General features: G+C 38.9%; 1 protein-coding gene across 1 annotated transcript; it reads right to left on the minus strand.

The window, feature by feature from the left end:
* Positions 1-1571: 1571 nt before the first annotated feature.
* On the minus strand, positions 1572-10737 carry LOC121404624. Its single transcript, XM_041594425.1, has 5 exons — positions 9947-10737; positions 9396-9891; positions 8801-9247; positions 8391-8644; positions 1572-1799 (listed from the first exon to the last, which is right to left on the minus strand). The coding sequence occupies exons 1-5, from the start codon at positions 9968-9970 to the stop codon at positions 1572-1574; spliced, it is 1449 nt and encodes a 482-aa protein (XP_041450359.1). The 5' UTR covers positions 9971-10737.
* Between the last annotated feature and the right edge of the window lie 10912 nt (positions 10738-21649).

A 21649-nucleotide genomic window follows, 5' to 3' on the forward strand; every position in this document is an offset into this window, starting at 1 on the left:
ATGTGTGTAACGCAGAGAAGGAAAATTTTCCGACCCCATAAAGTATATATATTCTTGATCAGCATCAATAGCCGAGTCGTTATAGCCATGTCTGTCTGTCCGTCCGTCCGTCCGTCCGTCCGTCTGTCCGTCTCGATGAGCGCCTGGATCTCAGAGACTATAAGAGCTAGCGAAACCAAATTTGGTTTCCAGACTTATGTGATATCACACTGCTACAAGTGTATTTCAGAATTTCGCCCCGCCCCCTTCCGCCCACACAAAGGACGAAAATCTGTGGCAGGCACAATTTTAAAGACACGATAAAACTAAAAACGCAGTATCGTAGAGAATGCCCATATCTACCAGATTGCCAAATATGAACTAGATCAGATCATAATTATAGCCAGAATGAAGAAATTAATTTTCAGTTGCTTCCCCTCCCCCTCCCGCCCACGACAACGCATCTCATTTTCCTTCTCGCTCGCACATTCTGCCGCGTTCAGTGCGCGAGCAACCCCTAGCGGAGGAGATGTAGAATATAAATGGTACATGTACAATCTACATGTTAGATGTAGAATATACATTGTATTTGTAGATGTAGATATCATATGTAGCAAAAAAATGTAAAATGTAAAATTTTTTTTTTTCTAAAATTCTTAAAAATCATAAGCTCAAAAATGTATATACTGATTGAGTACGGGTATAAGTAGAGTCGCGTCCCCAGAAGCGACTCACACGTTCTTTCTCGTTTTTAGTAGAAGTCGTCATATCTGAGACGAAATAAAGCTTAAGTGATTATCCTGAATTTATTGTTTTGCTTGCTTGTTGTCGCCTCCGTTCTGTCTAGTTTGAGTTTGAGTTGAGTTTGATTTAGGAATGGTATTGTAACTCTTTGTGGGGAACATACGGTTATAAACAATTGCAGAATATTGCATATTTTCTTCAGACCGGATATCAGTACTGATTGTCACTTTACGGGGTATTTAAGCCCAGAGATTACGGTTCCAGTTTTGGTATACACTCATACCAGTGAGTTGGTTGATATTATTTCAACGGCAGAAGCGTTTGCATATGGTTGTTTGGAACTACCGTTTATGCTGTATTGCGTAACCTTGCCGAATCCACTGTTGAAGCCTAAACCAGTGCAGCAATCCCCTATCAATTCAAAATAGTAACCATAAAATAAAATAAATTTCTTTTGTCGTCGTTCCAAAGATCATAAAAATGGTATCCCGATCTTATTATGTCACCAATGAAATGTTACCATAGTAAAAGTTGTTAGAAAAACAGAAAAACTAATATTTTAATTTTAACTATGCCGTTAAGACATAGTCCCTAGAGATATTCGATGAGCGCAGAAAACATTTGTGGCATTTGTTGCTCCGAAATGTCCAATACTCAGCCGTGTTTTTGTACACTCTGTAATCACGTATTTCATAAAGCTTGTTTGGAAGAATGGTGCCCTCATCACGAGGGTTGTCCAAACTGTGGTAGACCATGTACGCTATCGCAAGCGAAATTAGTCGTTGGCAATTGTTCACCAAACAAGAGGCCGACAGAACCAACTGAATTACCAGGTCCCTCTGGAATGGCTACTCGAAGTCCTGCCAAACCTTTGGAGGTAGTGCAGACTCCAGGGAAGGGAAATCATCAGCCAGAGACGGGAACGGTAGCAGAGGGAAACGGCCACAATTCAAACTTGAGCCAAATCCCGCCTGCAGGATCAGCCCCGGTCGAACGGACAACCAGGCCAACCCATTCGAAAAGAACTCGGCCAGCAGCAAAAAAGCAGGTCCCAAAGATCCCTCAATCTTCAGGTCCTGAAGTAGTGTGTTTATCAGGATTGGATGCTAGTCATAGTTCCAATCAGACTGAGGCTCCTGCGGCAAGTGTCGCTGCCCACGCTGGTCATGGGCCCGCTTACAATGCGTGATCGGCTTATCAAAACCAGGGTTTTGACTTGGATACCCTGCAACAGATGATTGAGAGCACTGTTGCCAAAGCCATGTCAAATTTACATGTCCAGTCTCAAGCTAGAAGGGTACTCGTATAGATCAAATGTTCCAACACCTGTCTCATACACAGCCAGTAATTCTAGCATGTGCAAGGCAAAAACGGCAGACATTATGCAAAAGTGGAATGTCCCGTTTGATGGTTCTGTAGAAGGTTTAGGGGTAGAGGAGTTTATTTACCGAGTAAAGGTTCTGACTGATGAAACTTTGGAGAGTGATTTTCTAGGCCTTGGTAAACATTTGCAAATTTTGTTAGTCGGCAAAGCGCGCGATTGTTATTGGAGATACCACAAGCAGGTTGATCGCATAGTTTGGTCAGAATTTTGTGCAGCTCTTAGACATCAATATAAGGACTATCGTTCCGAGTTTATGAGCAAGGAATTGATTTGATCTCGCAAGCAAGGAGTCGGAAAACCCTTCGTTGCTTTTCATGACGCTGTGGCTGGTCTAATAGACAATTTTGGCATTAAAATGGACGAAGAGGAATTAATAGAAATATTAAAAGCGAATTTGCTTCCGGAAAATCGTCACAAAATCTTGTATCAGACCATTAGCTCTGTCGGCCAATTGCGAAGATCAGTCCAGATGCATGAAAATTTAGTGCAAGTGTTGCAGAAATCAGAGAAGCCAAGACCCATAGTATCTCGTCGTCCCGTTTATAGCATGGAGGAATCCCGCCCAGAAAGCGATCCGGAAGAGGACGAGGATTTTAGCATAGAGGCGGTGAAGTCACTCCGATTTGTTTGTTATAATGAGACAAGAATATCCGTTCTCTTTATTTAATAATTTTTGAAACAATTGTTGAAGTCACTTTAGCCTATGGCCGCGCAGCTGCGCAGCGGACGCAATATACATATGTTTATGTATATATGTGTATATGCCCAGCGCTGCTGACAGCGAGGGCGCGAGGGAAGATGTATATGTATATGTGTATGCATGTGTCGTCAAGTAATGCGAATATGTTGACGCTGCACTTATGTCGCTCGAGGCATTCTTGGGCGATCGTAATACGATAGCTCAAGTTATGTCTAGGACTTTTAATTACATAAACACTGCAAGAAAGTGTTACAGTGTGTTCCCCTTAAGTACACTTGGTACAGTGGGTACTGGATATGTGCATACTACATCTCCCTCCTTTTGAAAAATAACGTAATATATTGGAGTTATTTTATAAAAGTTATTATTTATAAAAATTATTTTTATAAAGTTGTAATAATAATATTTATTAAGTGTAGAAGTTTAATATAATTGAAAACAAATTTTTCCGTTGCGCAACTACATATATATGATTAAAAATTTCCAAAATAAAATTTTTCCCCAGTTTTATTCCCGTACTCAAAAAAGAGTTAAGGGGTATATTAGATTTCTGGTAAAAGTGGATGTGTGTAACGCATTTTCCATTTCCCTTTTTTGCGGTTATTCTGGTAAGCCAAAGGGGCGTACGCGTACGATATTCGGCTGCCGCTATGCCTGCTTAAAGCTTTTTAATCAGAGCTTTCCGTTAGGTTTAGTCGGTAGTTCCGTTTTTCGTTTTGGTTTGTTTGCCGAATTATTTGCATTCTTCTAATGCATTAAAATTGCACTAGCCAACAAAGAAAAAGTTTTAATTGACTCTTGATTGCGGCTTAAACTACATCTTTGGTTTTACATGTGTTTCGGGATAAATAATTTCCTCAATGCCCTAATATGATTTTGTTTTTTTTAATCATATCATCTTTCTATAATTTTTGTATTATTATAATATTTAATTAATTATATTCTACATGTAGAATGTTTTTGCCTGAGTTTATAAATATAACTTTAAATTGGATTGACAAACAGCCCAACCACAACTTCGACATTTGCTGATGATACTGCCATATTAAGTCGCTCCAAGTGCCCAAGAAGGGCCACGGATCACTTATCATCTAATCTCGTGGCCTTAGAAAAATGGCTAGCAGACTGGCGGATGCATGTAAATGAGCAAAAGTGCAAGCATGACACCTTCACGTTAAACAGACAAACTTGCCCTCCATTATGTCTGAACAATATCAACATTCCACAACCACCACCGAAGATAGAAGGCTTACTTGGCGTAAACACATCGAAGCGAAGAGAAATCTACTTAAATTTAAAGCTAGTAATCTACATTGGCTAATAAACACCCGTTCACCACTAAAACTGGAGTACAAAGTACTTTTGTACAATGCAGTTCTCAAACCCATCTGGACATACGGCTCCGAGTTATGGGGAAATTCTTGCGTTAGTAATTTAGAAATAATCCAGAGAGCTCAATCGAAGATACTAAGAACTATCTCTGGGGCACCATGGTATATACGGAATAAAGACTTAAATGTAGGATCACTTAAAGATGAAATTGCCAAAGTGAAAGCAAAGTACCAGGCCAAGCTTCAAGCCCATCCTAATAGACTTGTGCAGTCTTTAACTTGGCACACTAGCCATACACGACTCCGGCGAAGAGACCTCCCCACCCAGCAATAATACTTAGCTAGGGACGTACTGTAAGTATTTAAGTGTAATTAATTAAATAAATATATTAGGCTAGGATTTGTATACTTGTCGTAAGTCTCTAATAGGGAAGATTCGATAAATAAAATCCCGTAATAAAAAAAAAAAAAATTACATTCAAACAAATTACAGCTTAACTCAAAATAATTCCAAATAATTACTTGAGCCTTAGAGGGAAATATAAACTTAAAATCAGTATATTTATAATATATATATATATATATTAGCTGACTTCGTACCGCCTAACAGTCAATGAATGTCGTGTTACTTTTTAGCTGAACTAATTTAGGATTTGATGAACGTAAAACAATAATACAAAATAATATATTTATATAGATAGAAACAAAAAAGTATTTTATTATGATGAATGATGATGAAAACATACATACAGAATGAGAATAAAAATAAAAGAAAATAAAAAATAATAATTAAGTACTTCAAACTCATGTCAGAAAAAAATGATTGAAAACTATGTTGTGCAGATTGGGAAAAAAAAAATAAAACTCGGATTAATTCATTAATAGGATTTTCATTCAAGCACTTTGTGGTAAACGACATTCTTTGTTTTTTGGTCAGGCGCAAGAACAAATAAAGCGGATGGTTTTCCGACACGTGAGCATGCCACGTACAATTGACCATGAGAAAAACATGCATTTTCTAGATTGAGGCCACAAATAGTCAAGGATTGGCCCTGTGATTTGTTGATCGTCATGGCGAAGGCAAGACGAATCGGGAATTGAATTCGTTTAAACTCAAAGGGCATATCCGTTGGGATCATCGGAATCCTTTGGATAAGAACTTCCTCATCTTTAAATTTTCCTTTAAGTATCGACGCGTGAATAACATTGCTCATCCGTTTTCTTATCACCAAACGCGTTCCATTACACAGTTTTGGTTGGTTTAAATTTCTAAGCATGATGACTACCGAGCCAACTTTAAGTTTTAAATTGTGCGGTGGTAAACCAGGCACATCCAAGGAGTTTAAAAATTCAGTTGGATAACACTACTCGACAAAATCGAGCCTTTTTTTTCCTCAAGGATCCAAACCGACTTTTTCTGATAGATATGGGGACTTAAATTTTTTTAAAGAATTATGGTTTTTTTTCTATGGCAGAACTTTTTTTTGAAGAATTTTTGAAAACTGGTATTTTTTTTTAAAGCTTTTTTCAGAGGTAGCGCTTGTTCTAGTATCTTACGTCTGGTTGTAAAGAACTTTGCTATTTTGAAAAGATAATTAAAACAGATAGAAGTTAAGCCCAAACTCTTTGTGATTACAGCTTACCGTCTGGGAAATATAAAGCATTGAAATGCAAAAATGATGATTTTTGTGCGGTATATTTTACGAAATTTTGACTTTAAAAACTCAGGAAAAGTCGAAAAAAAAATTATATCTTGTGTCCTATATTTTTTTGTGTTTAGGTGCGTTAATTTGGCGTCGTTTAAGGTATCGCTCATTAAAATCTATGGAGAGACTTTGGAGCTAAAATTCGTTAACCAAACCTAAAAAATGAAAAAAATGAACAAAAAATACCTTTTCGATGGTTGCGAGCTCAACTGCCCATTGGGAATTGGGAACGCGATCAGGTACCAAATGTACAACCCTTGTTCGTTTTCTTTGTCCAATTGGCAGTTGGGCCCGCAACCATCGAAAAGGTATTTTTTGTTCATTTTTTTCATTTTTTAGGCAAAATAGCAAAGTTCTTTACAACCAGACGTAAGATACTAGAACTATGTGAAAAAAAAAAGCGCTACCTCTGAAAAAAGCTTTAAAAAAAAATACCAGTTTTCAAAAATTCTTCAAAAAAAAGTTCTGCCATAGAAAAAAAAAAATATCATCAAACCATTTCTAAGCCCCAAATCTTTAAGAAAAAGTTCGTTTTGTTCCTTGAGGAAAAATCGTGTTGACTAGTGTAATTAGTGGCTTCTTCTTCGTTTGTTACACAGTAGGTACAGAGTACCTACGATTTGATTTTGAATTATAAAATTGAGGTCATCTACATCTTTATTTTTAGCAACCAAAATTGCTCGCTGTGTGGTTTTGTGGTTAGCAATGATATCCGGGAATACTTTGTTGATAAGCTCTTCTTTTGATGATACGAAATTGCAAAGATTTGGAGGAAATGAAATCAAACCGCTCGATTTGTCAACAGGAACACGGCCATCACCGATAGTCAGCAATTGCTTCGAGAAATCATCAGCAGATAGATCGTTCAACAATGCAACTCTCATATTTACAGACAGTTGAAGTTTCTTTACATATCGCCACAGATTTGATGCTTTGAGGCAAGCGTTTATTTCGTCGGCAGCAGTAGATCTTGGAATGACTGGTAGTGTTTGTCGGAAATCGCCAGATAATAAAATCATTGCACCACCATAACATCTCGAGTCATTGCGCAGATCTTTTAATGTTCGGTCTAGTGCTTTCAATGCGCGTTTGTGCGCCATTGTGCATTCGTCCCATATGATGATTTTTGATGCTACTAAAACTTTGGCTATTGCGGAGTGTTTCGAAATGTTACATGTCGGTTGTTCAGTAGTTTGAAGGTTTAATGGCAATTTTAACGCTGAGTGAGCCGTACGGCATCCGTCTAACAATGTGGCCGCTATTCCAGAAGAAGCAATTGCTACCGCAATTTCGGATCTCGCACGTACAGTGGCCAAAATCAATGACATGAGGAATGTCTTCCCAGTTCCACCGGGGGCATCCAAAAAAAATAAGCCGCCATTTCCATCATCAATTGCATTAATCAGTGTATCATAGACTTCCCTCTGCTTAGGATTCAACAGAGGTACATTCCTTTGAACTGATTGGATTAGTTCATGTGGATCATATTCACGTTCACGTTCCAATTCTCTATTAAATGCGTCATTCATTCCGTGATCTGGCGCTGGCATTCCTAACCTAACTAACAAACTGCCGCACATGAGGTAACACATATCTTCGATCAAGAGCAAAGTCTGGTTATGGATCTCCTCATTCACCTCAAGATCGGAATTTCTTGAGCTGACGCGAATTCGATGTAAAATATCTTCTGACATGTTATCTTTGTATTTGTTCCACAGGTCACGTGGGTTCGATAGGAAGCATGTTGAAATGATGATAGCAAATAATGTGCGTATCTGACTTGGAGATGCAGAAATAATTGCTTCAGCGATTGTCGTGTCCCAATGAGTATCGTTTTCAAGCAAATTTAGCTCTTGACATGCTGCACGAAATGTGGGGCACACAATACCATTAACAGTTCGTAGTGATTCAAATGATGTTGGCCCTCGGACATGTACCAGCAACAACCGCAAATAGAAACATTCATCATTCTTCGGATGAACTGTGTAAATACGACCAAGAGCATCAGTAGAACGCATATCTGGATGACCAGGAACTGCATCGCCTTGCTTCCGACGTTGAAATTTCTTCGATGTAGCGTTCCAAGTGTAATAACGTGGCATTTCTGAGTAAAGCAAAGTTCGTGCGAACGGATCGCTTTGACAAATCGCAAAGAAACAGGTCAGTGTTGTCGCTGGAGGTGTTTCGGCACGTTGAGCAGCATTCGACGCTGTGAAATATACTCTCTGACCGTTCTCTAGATGCACCCCCAAATGTAAAACAGTGGGATGACGTTCGTGAATAGGGAATGAAAATATACGCCAAATTGCTTCATTGCAGTTCACATATCTACCAACGTGATAGCGCGTGATTTCATCGTTGGTATTGGATGTTTGGATACCAAAAACCGCCATGCCGCTCCCTTTCGTGACATATTTGCAAATGTATTTAATTGACTTGACCGAATTGCAATACTCAACATTACAATGTGCTTTGAATGTTTTGGATAGAAGTGGCGAATATGGAACAATCCAACTGTTGTCAACTACGAAATCGTTTCCTTTCACTTTAGTTGTGATAGTTCTACCATTATCATCGGGTGATCGACGCCGATACAATGGATAACCATCGTTGCCTGTAATGGTCTCTGCCGTCAATTTTCGTGGATACCGTTTGGAACACTTGCCGTCGACCATGCACGGTGATTGTCGGTTGATAGTGCCACACGGTCCATGAATCATATTCGTGACTACAACATCATGTAGGTCTGGATCGGTTTCAGGAGCAGGAATCTCCGCAAATATGATGTCATCTATTTGATCTGGCCGAATTCTTTCGACTAATCAAATCAGAATGTGAGCATGCGGTAGGCCTCGTTTTTTCCATTCGATTGAATACATCCAGCATCGAGTATTCCCAAAGACGTGTTGCTTAACAATGTAATTCATTAGTGACCGAATTTTTTGCCTGAAAACACGTGCGGTGATGTCGTGTCGATCACTTGATGTTTGTCCGGGAAGCAGCATTTGAATAATTTCTATCCATTTCGGATTACATGTAAATGTAATGAATAGATCTGGCCGACCATAATGACGAACATATGTCATTGCATCTTGCGCATATTCATGCAAATGACGCGGGCTACCTATGTATGTCGCCGGTAAAATAGTCAATCGACCAACATTTTCTGAATCTCCCTCTGTGCTAATTGCATCGCGTAAATGGATATACTCTTCCGAACGCAATTTAGCTTGATTCAACCGAATGAAAGTCAGGCGCTCCGTTTCGATTTTAACGTACATGTCAACGCAATATTGTTGAAGCAGTCGACGAAATCGCAACAAATAATTGTCAGAATTTTCACGAATCATCAAACGATATGCGTAATAATTCATCGAACTAACCTTCTTGGTAGTTTCCTCACCTGAAACAAATGCAGTAAAAATTGTATTTTAGAAGCCGTAATAGGTTAACGACTCTTACAGCTACTCTCTACTAAATTAGAAATTACAACTTTTTTTGAGTACTAAAAGCAAACAGAATAAAAATGAAAACAAAAATATTGATCTTACCATTCAATGGATTAATCATTTTGATATTAAAGTGATATCCATCGTCTCCTTGCCAAAACATCAGCGGGTATTGTAACGCGTCATATGAACGGTGTGTTTCATATATTCTTTGTAGTTGCCCAGTATTGCGTCGTGTAAGTACAATATCACGTGTTTCCAAGTTTTCACCAACAATCAGGATTGCCACTTCATCGATTGTTGGAGCATTAAATGTGCGTTCATGTGTTCCAGCTGGTCTTTTATCTGCTCTGATCACAACTTTATAGTCATCACTTGGCATGCGCTCTAAAGCAGTCTTGAACAGTCTGACCAATGCATGATGTTCATTAGGCATTTGCTGCAGATCTTGGAGAATTGCTCTTTTCGTAGCTGTGTTGATCCCTTGACGCCGGTCAAGTTCTTCCATATTGCCCATGAAGTATATTTGCAAGAATTTATGCTGTGCATCTTCTATAGGTTGCAATGATCCAATGCGATGGCAAATCTGGCCTTGAATCTGTAAAGTCAAAACCATAGTTATGGTTAGATTTACAAACACTTTTTTTACAAACACTTTTTTTTTCAAATAATAACATGCCATTTTTATTTCAGAGACAAATACAGAAATCTAACAAACTACATTCCAGATTTTTTTTACAATGATAGAAAATAAAGTTTTTAACGTAAATTACCTTAAATGTCGGATAATATCCGTGTTCTTCGATAATTTCCGCCCCAAATGAAGTCATTTGGAAACAGACATTGTATTTTTGAGTTTTCGCTAGAAAATGTCGTGATTCTAGTGTTTCGCCATAAAGCAGGGAGCACAATGGCTCTGGTGGCGGGACCAATAATGGCAATTTCACTTTACCACTAAGGCAGCACAAACCAGGCGTTTCACCAGCAAACTTCAATGCTCCACAATACTGGCAAACAACGTCCATTGGGCCAATGCAAACTAAACGATGCAAGCTGTAGTCGATGGTGCAATCATACAGAAACGCTGCTCGATTCAAATCAATACTTAAACCATTTCTTCTTGCACTTCGAAGATTATTACTCTGTTCATCTGTACGATAAGCTCGACGATTTCTCGTTTCTAACCTAGCCGTTTCACGGGCTGCCACTCTTTGCTCTTGTGTTTGAGAAGCACGAATTAAGGCCCTTCTTTGCTCCATACTAACGCGGCGCTGTTCTCGTGCAATTTCTCGTTCTCCATCAGATAATTGACTCGCGATATTCCGTTGCCTAATTGCATTACGGCTTCGCTGGGAAAGATTAGATCTTCTAGGACGCGGCATTGTTATTAAAATATGCACTCGCATAAAACCACCAAACTGATTTTTTATTCCCTAAATTCCGTTCCTTTCCGATGATTTTATGTTTTTACTGTAGAATAAATCTTAGGTATTATTTTCGGGAATTTGACTATTTGACAGGATTGGACAACAAATGTTTGACATGGAGAAAGAAAAACAATGAAAACTCGATATGTGTAATAAAAAAATCAGCATCTATTCATTACACATATCGAGTTTTCATTGTTATACCCGTACTCAAAAAAGAGTTAAGGGGTATATTAGATTTGTGGTAAAAGTGGATGTGTGTAACGCAGAGAAGGAAAATTTTCCGACCCCATAAAGTATATATATTCTTGATCAGCATCAATAGCCGAGTCGATATAGCCATGTCTGTCTGTCCGTCCGTCCGTCCGTCCGTCCGTCTGTCCGTCTGTCCGTCTCGATGAGCGCCTGGATCTCAGAGGCTATAAGAGCTAGAGAAACCAAATTGTTTGGTTTCCAGACTTATGTGATATCAAACGGAAGTCTCAAACGGAACTGTCTTCTTGTTCTCGAGTTATTGATCTCGAGACCTCTGTTGGGAAGCTTAAAGCTTATCTCCTTAAGCTTTCGGCTTCGGCTGATATTTCGTCTTCGTGATTGAGTGATGATGGCTTCGGCTGAGAGAGGCGAAGCTTCGGCTGTGAGAGGCGTTGCTTTGGTGAGAGCGGCTGATAAGCGATGCGTCGGCCTATGTGTGGGAGGCTTGGGAGATGCGTCGGCTTGGACGAAACAGGCGGCCGCAGCTGGTGATTGGTGTCAGCTTTCATCTTGAGAACTCACTTGTTTACAAGAGTTCTCCCTTTTATTGGAGTGTGGGACTGATTCTGAATTAGTCATAGTGTGGAGTGTGGGAACGAGCTGATAACGTATTGGTCAGCGACGTTCTATTGCATTCCCGAGTTTTGGGTTGCATGGGACTTCCTGTTGATTTCGGTATGGACGAATCATGCGTTGTTTATTCAGCTGTTGGGGTATCTTCTTATATGTTTATCTTATTTCATATAGATGCGAATACATGGGTGTAAGGGTGAGTGCTGGGCATATGCATAACGTGTATAGGTGTGGGTGTGGTTATGAATATGTCAAGTGCTTAACGTATACTTAATGCGTATGTGGGTGTAGGGTATTATGGATATGTTACCTCCCCGGCATTTTTTATAAGCCTGTCCTCAGGTTTTCACTTTAGGGTATAGGGGTGGGAATTTAATCTATAACTTTTGGAGTACTTTTTTCTTCTTCTTCTGTTTTTTTTCTCTTCCTTAGGTTTTACATATTTAATAGTTATATTTTTAGGTATTTTCTTAAATTTGACAATTAGATACCCAGTTATGCTTATTATTGATAAAATGAACATAATTATTATAACTATCTGCAATATATTATTATATTTTGTTTGTTGTATAATTATTTCTTTTGTCTGTACATAAGACAATGGTTCTAATCTAGTTATGTTATTACTCACATAGACATTTTGTGTAAAATCTAGCATTGAATTAGTTATTGTGAATTCGTTTAAGTGAGTTGAACAGTTTTAGATCTTAATTATATTATTGCCTTCGATTGTTATTTCTTTGTCTAAACAGTTTTGGTTTAATTTGGATTTTGGAAGGTTCCATGTTAACAATACACTTGGTTCAAAGTAATTAATTTGGAAATTCTTAAAAGTTCTTGTGTATGGACATTTAGTGGGTTTTTGCTTTAAAATCCCTTTTATACAACTGTCTTCTATTATTTGCTTAATTCTGTTAAAATATAATTTTGGTTATCTGGATATGGCACAATTTTATATACTGGGATATTAGCAATTTCGCTCGGAATATTGGAGATTATTATACCCGTACTCAAAAAAGAGTCAAGGGGTATATTAGATTTGTGGTAAAAGTGGATGTGTGCAACGCAGAGAAGGAAACGTTTCCGACCCCATAAAGTATATATATTCTTGATCAGCAGCAATAGCCGAGTCGATATAGCCATGTCCGTCTGTCCGTCTGTCTGTCTGTCTGTCTGTCTGTCCGTCTTGTTGAGCGCCTAGATCTCAGAGACTATAAGAGATAGGGCAACCAAATTTGGTTTCCACACTCTTGTGATATCACACTGCTACAAGTGTACTTCAGAATTTCGCCCCGCCCCCTCCCGCCCCACAAAAGACGAAAATCTGTGGCAGGCACAATTTTAAAGATACGATAAAACTAAAAAAACGCAGTATTGTAGAGAATGCCCATATCTACCAGACTGCCGAATCTGAATCAGATCGGATTATAATTATAGCCAGAATGAAGAAATGAATTTTCAGTTGCTTCCCCTTCCCCCTCCCGCAAACGACAACGCAACTCAGTTTCCTTCTCGCTCGCACACTCTGTCGCGTTCAGTGCGTTAGCAACCCCTAGCGGAGGAGATGTAGAATCTAAATGGTACATGTTTAATCTACATGTTAGATGTATAATATACATAATATATGTAGATGTAGATAACAGATGTAGCAAAAAATGTAAAATGTACAATTTTTTTTTTTAATTCTAAAATTCTAAAAAATTATATGCTCAAAAATTTATATACTGACTGAGTACGGGTATAAGTAGAGTCGCGTCCCCAGAAGCGACTCGCACGTTCCTTCTCGTATAAATTTCGTTTGTATCAACTTTTAGCCATGTAGAAGTTTTAATATTTAGCAATTTCTCAGAATTTATATGTTTCAGGTAATCTTGTTTTAGTAGTTTTGGGTTAAAAATACCAAGTCTAGTTAGTTGCATTCCCATTTCTATATCCTCTATGTATTCAGTGAAATGTTGTAGGTTGAAGATTCATATTTCTAATTTGTTGTTTTCTTCGTTTATTTGGTTTATTATCTCAATTCCATGGTTTACTACTTCTATAACTAAATTTAGTTCGTTTGTTTGGATGCTATGTGTGGCGAGATTTTCTATTCTCTGTTCTAATTCTTTCTTGTCTTCTTGATCTAGTGTGCCAAATAAGTATTTATAGGCGGTACCTACGATATTTATTAGGCCTCTCTTGTTGCGTTTAGCAATTTTTAAGCCATTTATTTCCCTATTAAATTTATCTACTAGGTATTTTACTTGGATTATGTTTTCAAATTTATTAGCCATTACTAGAAGGTTTTGATAGGTTTCTTCAGTTTTTGTTACACTAACTGTTAAGTAATGGTATTCTAATCGGGAGGTCGATTGATCCCGTTTTAAATATGAGGTATCCGTTTCTGGACTCGATCGGATTTATTTCAATATTTTGTCCTACTGTTGTAAGGACCATTAATGTCATGATGACGATGATTTTAATTATGTTGCCGTTGATCGTTAACTTCCGATTCGATGGGCGGCCTGGAATTATCATATTTGCTAGTATTAATTTTCTTTTTATACCCGTACTCAAAAAAGAGTTAAGGGGTATATTAGATTTGTGGTAAAAGTGGATGTGTGTAACGCAGAGAAGGAAACGTATTGGTCAGCGACGTTCTATTGCATTCCCGAGTTTTGGGTTGCATGGGACTTCCTGTTGATTTCGGTATGGACGAATCATGCGTTGTTTATTCAGCTGTTGGGGTATCTTCTTATATGTTTATCTTATTTCATATAGATGCGAATACATGGGTGTAAGGGTGAGTGCTGGGCATATGCATAACGTGTATAGGTGTGGGTGTGGTTATGAATATGTCAAGTGCTTAACGTATACTTAATGCGTATGTGGGTGTAGGGTATTATGGATATGTTACTCCCCCGGCATTTTTTATAAGCCTGTCCTCAGGTTTTCACTTTAGGGTATAGGGAGGGAATTTAATCTATAACTTTTGGAGTACTTTTTTCTTCTTCTTCTGTTTTTTTCTCTTCCTTAGGTTTTACATATTTAATAGTTATATTTTTAGGTATTTTCTTAAATTTGACAATTAGATACCCAGTTATGCTTATTATTGATAAAATGAACATAATTATTATAACTATCTGCAATATATTATTATATTTTGTTTGTTGTATAATTATTTCTTTTGTCTGTACATAAGACAATGGTTCTAATCTAGTTATGTTATTACTCACATAGACATTTTGTGTAAAATCTAGCATTGAATTAGTTATTGTGAATTCGTTTAAGTGAGTTGAACAGTTTTAGATCTTAATTATATTATTGCCTTCGATTGTTATTTCTTTGTCTAAACAGTTTTGGTTTAATTTGGATTTTGGAAGGTTCCATGTTAACAATATATTTGGTTCAAAGTAATTAATTTGGAAATTCTTAAAAGTTCTTGTGTATGGACATTTAGTGGGTTTTTGCTTTAAAATCCCTTTTACACAATTGTCTTCTATTATTTGCTTTGTTTCTTTGTTATATATTTTGTCTTCGTAAATAAAATATTTATCGAATATTAATTCTGTTAAAATATAATTTTGGTTATCTGGATATGGCACAATTTTATATACTGGGATATTAGCAATTTCGCTCGGAATATTGGAGATTATTATACCCGTACTCAAAAAAGAGTCAAGGGGTATATTAGATTTGTGGTAAAAGTGGATGTGTGCAACGCAGAGAAGGAAACGTTTCCGACCCCATAAAGTATATATATTCTTGATCAGCAGCAATAGCCGAGTCGATATAGCCATGTCCGTCTGTCCGTCTGTCTGTCTGTCTGTCCGTCTTGTTGAGCGCCTAGATCTCAGAGACTATAAGAGATAGGGCAACCAAATTTGGTTTCCACACTCATGTGATATCACACTGCTACAAGTGTACTTCAGAATTTCGCCCCGCCCCCTCCCGCCCCACAAAAGACGAAAATCTGTGGCAGGCACAATTTTAAAGATACGATAAAACTAAAAACGCAGTATTGTAGAGAATGCCCATATCTACCAGACTGCCGAATCTGAATCAGATCGGATTATAATTATAGCCAGAATGAAGAAATGAATTTTCAGTTGCTTCCCCTTCCCCCTCCCGCAAACGACAACGCAACTCAGTTTCCTTCTCGCTCGCACACTCTGTCGCGTTCAGTGCGTTAGCAACCCCTAGCGGAGGAGATGTAGAATCTAAATGGTACATGTTTAATCTACATGTTAGATGTATAATATACATAATATATGTAGATGTAGATAACAGATGTAGCAAAAAATGTAAAATGTACAATTTTTTTTTTTAATTCTAAAATTCTAAAAAATTATATGCTCAAAAATGTATATACTGACTGAGTACGGGTATAAGTAGAGTCGCGTCCCCAGAAGCGACTCGCACGTTCCTTCTCGTATAAATTTCGTTTGTATCAACTTTTAGCCATGTAGAAGTTTTAATATTTAGCAATTTCTCAGAATTTATATGTTTCAGGTAATCTTGTTTTAGTAGTTTTGGGTTAAAAATACCAAGTCTAGTTAGTTGCATTCCCATTTCTATATCCTCTATGTATTCAGTGAAATGTTGTAGGTTGAAGATTCATATTTCTAATTTGTTGTTTTCTTCGTTTATTTGGTTTATTATCTCAATTCCATGGTTTACTACTTCTATAACTAAATTTAGTTCGTTTGTTTGGATGCTATGTGTGGCGAGATTTTCTATTCTCTGTTCTAATTCTTTCTTGTCTTCTTGATCTAGTGTGCCAAATAAGTATTTATAGGCGGTACCTACGATATTTATTAGGCCTCTCTTGTTGCGTTTAGCAATTTTTAAGCCATTTATTTCCCTATTAAATTTATCTACTAGGTATTTTACTTGGATTATGTTTTCAAATTTATTAGCCATTACTAGAAGGTTTTGATAGGTTTCTTCAGTTTTTGTTACACTAACTGTTAAGTAATGGTATTCTAATCGGGAGGTCGATTGATCCCGTTTTAAATATGAGGTATCCGTTTCTGGACTCGATCGGATTTATTTCAATATTTTGTCCTACTGTTGTAAGGACCATTAATGTCATGATGACGATGATTTTAATTATGTTGCCGTTGATCGTTAACTTCCGATTCGATGGGCGGCCTGGAATTATCATATTTGCTAGTATTAATTTTCTTTTTATACCCGTACTCAAAAAAGAGTTAAGGGGTATATTAGATTTGTGGTAAAAGTGGATGTGTGTAACGCAGAGAAGGAAACGTTTCCGACCCCATAAAGTATATATATTCTTGATCAGCATCAATAGCCGAGTCGATATAGCCATGTCTGTCTGTCCGTCTGTCCGTCTGTCTGTCTGTCTGTCTGTCTGTCTGTCCGTCTTGTTGAGCGCCTAGATCTCAGAGACTATAAGAGCTACAAGTGTATTTCAAAATTTCGCCCCGCCCCCTTCCGCCCACACAAAGGACGAAAATCTGTGGCAGGCACATTTTTAAAGATACGATAAAACTAAAAATGCAGTATCGTAGAGAATGACCATATCTACCAGATTGTTGAATCTGAATCAGATCGGATCATAATTATAGCCAGAATGAAGAAATTTTCAGTTGCTTCCCCTGCCCCCTCCCGCAAACGACAACACAACTCATTTTCCATCTCGCTCGCACACTGTGCCGCGTTCAGTGCGCGAGCAACCCCTAGCGGAGGAGATGTAGAATCTAAATGGTACATGTATAATCTACATGTTAGATGTAGAATATACATAATATTTGTAGATGTAGATAACAGATGTAGCAAAAAAATGTAAAATGTAAATTGTTGTTGTTTAATTCTAAAATTCTAAAAAATCATATGCCCAACAATGTATATACTGACTGAGTACGGGTATAAGTAGAGTCGCGTCCCCAGAAGCGACTCACACGTTCCTTCTCGTTATATTTTCTTTTTAATGTGTTATCTTTCTTCCCCTATTCTTTTCTTCGTAGTGTTTTTCATCTATTTTGGTTATTTCACCCGTCTTTTGGAAATGGTTAGTTATTTTGGACTTCACTAGAGGTGATTTTCTAAACCTAGTGTCTACTTCAAAGTCGCTACGATTTTGGTTCAACTGGGTGATCTGATTCGCCTTGTTCAGTTGAGTGTCGTACTCTGGACTTCCTGCGTATATGAATATATCTGCAGGCGTTCTGTTGGTATTATTATGTCGGGTCTTGTGATTATATGTATATAACTAATAATATAAGTTCAAATTTAGTGTATTTGTTTTCGAGGTCATTCTCACTGGATATGATCCTTAATTTTTCGTTCACCGTTTTATGGAATCTTTCAACGTCTGATCTTGACATCTTCCGAAATAAGCCATGCTTGCAATGCTGCGCACATAAAGGCTGAATCTTTGTCGGCTTTAATTTCTTGGAGTTTTCCCATTTCATTAAAGACTTTTAGTATCGCCCTTTTGGTTTCTAACCAGTCGCGACTGTTCACTTCTATTAGTGTAGCGAATTTTGAGTATATATCGATACATGATAGGAACTGTTGGTTACCTATCAGATAGAAGTCCATTACGTAACGTTCTCGGATGTTTAAGACTTCCGGTGTTACTTCAAATGACAACTTGGTGTTTCTATGCTCAGTCTTGGCAATATTACACGTTGTGCATTCGTTTATTATATTTTGTATACATTTTTGGTGGTCAGGGTAGTAGTATTTTCCCTTAAACCAATTGATTTTCTCTATTTCAGGGTGAAGTAGTTCTTTATGGTTTTTAATTATCAATTCTTTGAATTCCGTGTAATTTGGTATATCTATGAGTTTTGTACTTGATTTCATAACTTTTGTGAAATTGATTGGACTGATAATTTCCAAATACGCTTGTTGGAAAATTGGGAAATCAGTCTCGTTATGGAAATATAATGCACTCTTTTTGGTACATAGATATTCCTTAATGAGTTCTTTAGCCAAGGTGTTGGTCATTTCCTTGTATGTGATTTTGATAATCAATTTATGGAAATAGTGTTGTGTAGTTACTTTATCCTCATCTTCAATTTTTCTTTCTCTTCATCGTTCAGATGCTCAAGCCTTAGCTCGTGACATTCCCTTAGTTCATTATCGATAGCGGAAGTGAAGCATTGATCCCCTTCTGAGGGTGAGTTAAGGCACTTCTGTGCGATATTATCTTCTTCCGAAGATGTATCTTTGCACTAATGTGCGGTCTTAACCTCTTCAATTGCTTCTCCACTAATAATAATTGGGAATGTTCTTTCTCCTAACCTTACAGTATTGTCACTGTAATTAATTATGGCTTTGCTAGCCATCAGATATTCTCTTCCTAGAAGGATATCGTAGTTGTCCGAGAAGTTATACTGGTAGAACTTCTGCTCACTGGGACAGACTTTTTTGGGGGGCCTAACTATACTTTTGGTTAACTTAACTGGTCCGTTGATGGTATGGACCTTGAGGTTTTCTATATTTATGGGGGCATTCGGAATGCTTTCTTTTATGATGTTTATTGATGATCCCGAATCCACGATGCCTCTAAGTATTTTGTTATTTAATTTTATGTTTATATAGGATCCCCCTCGGTTTCTTCCGAGGCTGTTTGATGACAATTTACATCCATTTTCATCTGGTCGCTTTGACTTTCCCTAATCCTTTTAGTAGGTTGATTGGGCCTGCTGCCACTAGCTTGGTTCTGATTCATTTGATAATTAGCTGGATTCTGTGCTTGACCTTTATTCAAGGAGTTACGAAACTCCTGTTGCAATCCAGGATTGTTATTATTGTGTCTAGATGTACCTGAACCAAATGGATTCTGAGCCTGTTGTGTATTACTACTAAAGTTTGGGTAATAATTCCCATTATTCTTCTGAGCGGACTGCTGCGGTTTATGCTGATCTTTATTGGTATTCTTATTTTCTATCTTAGCTTCGTACAAGCGGCTTTTTTAAGTTTGGACAGTGTTGTTATGTCTTTTCGGACTAAGGTCATAAATGTCATATCGGGGAGTTTACGCGATATTACATCTTTAATTGTATTATTTAATGCGTTGTGATAGATCAGTGTGTTGGCTGCACTGTTTTCTAATGCTAGCTTATTGGTAGGTTAGGTTAGGTTGTCCCGGACGGCCCTCCCGGGGCCACGCATAGGCCAGTATGGCCCTTAGTTGTCCGGATTGATGCGTATGGACCTTCTGAGTGTTTTTACGCGGTTTCGAAATCCGTGAGGATCGAGGAGAATTTTGCAAAGGCAAGGAGTTCCGCTGGCTTCCTCTTGGATGCATCTTCCAGCGATGCCAGTACCGGGTTGCCAAGATGTTTGTTTCTTGCCCTTGAGAGAGCCGGGCATTGGCAGATTAGATGTTCCAGGGTTTCGATAGCCCCAGATTCATCGCATTTCCTGCACTTGTTACTGTTCGTGATGCCTAGTTTGACAGCATGTGCTGCAGCCAGGCAATGACCTGTGAGTATACCTATTAGCATCCTACAGTCCTTCCGTGGTAGGTGCAGTAGGTATTGGCTGAGTTTACCATTGCTCTCCTTGCACATGGTTTTCGCGATCTTGCAGTTGGTGGTTCTCCTCCACCTGCTGCTGGCCTGTATGTGTGCCCTCCTCTCTAGGTCGCTTTGAAGCGCTCTGAGGGAGACAGGCACGTTCTCAGTCCTGTCGTTTGCCAGCCCGACGCCTTCCTTAGCCAGTACGTCTCGTTTCCTTCGATGCCCTGGTGGCTGGGAACCCAATAGATCCGCACTGACTTTGTCGTGCTTAAGAAATCTAGTGCCTCCCTGCTTGCCAGGACATTTTTGGAACTGACCGCTGACGACTGCATGGATCTTATCGCCGCCTGGCTGTCCACGAACAGGTTGACCACATTATGTGGGCGTTCCGTACATCGAGCAACCTCCGCCGCTTTCCGTATGGCAAAGACTTCTGCCTGGAATATGCTGCATTGGTCCGGTAGCTTATAGGACAGCCTTATTTCAGGGTCTGTACAATATATGCCCGCACCTACTCCTCCCTCCATCTTGGAGCCATCCGTGTATATGTTTAGGTGTTCGTTCTGGTCCCAACTTTCTTTCCAGTCGTCGGGTTCCATGTGTATCGCTGTTTTGACGTCCAGGCACGTTCGGGGGTTCATGTAGTCAGATATACTGATCATGTCTCGGCCTATTGAACTGTGCCCGAATCCTTGCAGCGACATATTGCCTGATGCGACTAGGCGTTGTGCTGCCTTACCTGCAGTCAGTATAGCGTGGATGTCGAGGGGGTCAATTCCGAGTATTGTTTCGAGTGCTTTTGTTGGGGTTGACCTCAGCGCCCCAGTAATGCAGAGCAGTGCCTGCCGCTGAGTTCTATCCATCAGCTTGTTGTAGGTTTTCTTTTCTGTAGCCTGCCACCACACTAAGACTCCATACAGCAGAGTCGGTCGCACTACCGAGATGTAGATCCAGTGCATTAGTGCAGGTGATAGGCCCCATGTGCTGCTAAGCATCTTCTTGGATGCATATAGCGCAATGGTGGCCTTCTTCACCCTTTCCAATACATTGGGTCTCCATGTCAGCTTGCTGTCCAAAACTATGCCGAGGTATTTGACTTGTGTTTTTGGGGTGAGCCTGGTTCTGTCAATTTTCGGGGGGATCCATGCCGGTACCTTGTACCTCTTGGTGAAGAGGATGAGGTCCGTGTTGCTACTGAGTCCTACTTTTCCCGCCCACTCACATATCTCCCTGAGTGTTGATTCCATTATAGAGCTGAGGCTCGATGGGCATACTCCCGTAATAATTATGCTTATGTCGTCCGCATAAGCTGTTATTGTTGGGGCTCTCCTCTCGAATCTCTTTATCAGGTCGTCGACCACCAGATTCCATAGGAGGGGCGAGAGGACCCCACCCTGAGGTGTGCCTCTGTGCGCCCCTTTCACCATGGAAGCGGTGCCCCACTCTGAGTACACCCGTCTACAATTTAGAAGGTTCTTTATCCAGAGGTTGATTGCGGGATGTGTGTTGATCGCTTCTAGGCGGTCCATTATGGCGCTCATATTCAGGTTGTTGAATGCTCCGGATATGTCTACAAACACTCCTAGTGCATACTTCTTATTTTGGAGGGCATTTTCGA

This window comes from Drosophila obscura, unplaced genomic scaffold (assembly GCF_018151105.1).
Source record: "Drosophila obscura isolate BZ-5 IFL unplaced genomic scaffold, ASM1815110v1 contig_26, whole genome shotgun sequence".
Taxonomy (NCBI): Eukaryota; Metazoa; Arthropoda; class Insecta; order Diptera; family Drosophilidae; genus Drosophila; species Drosophila obscura.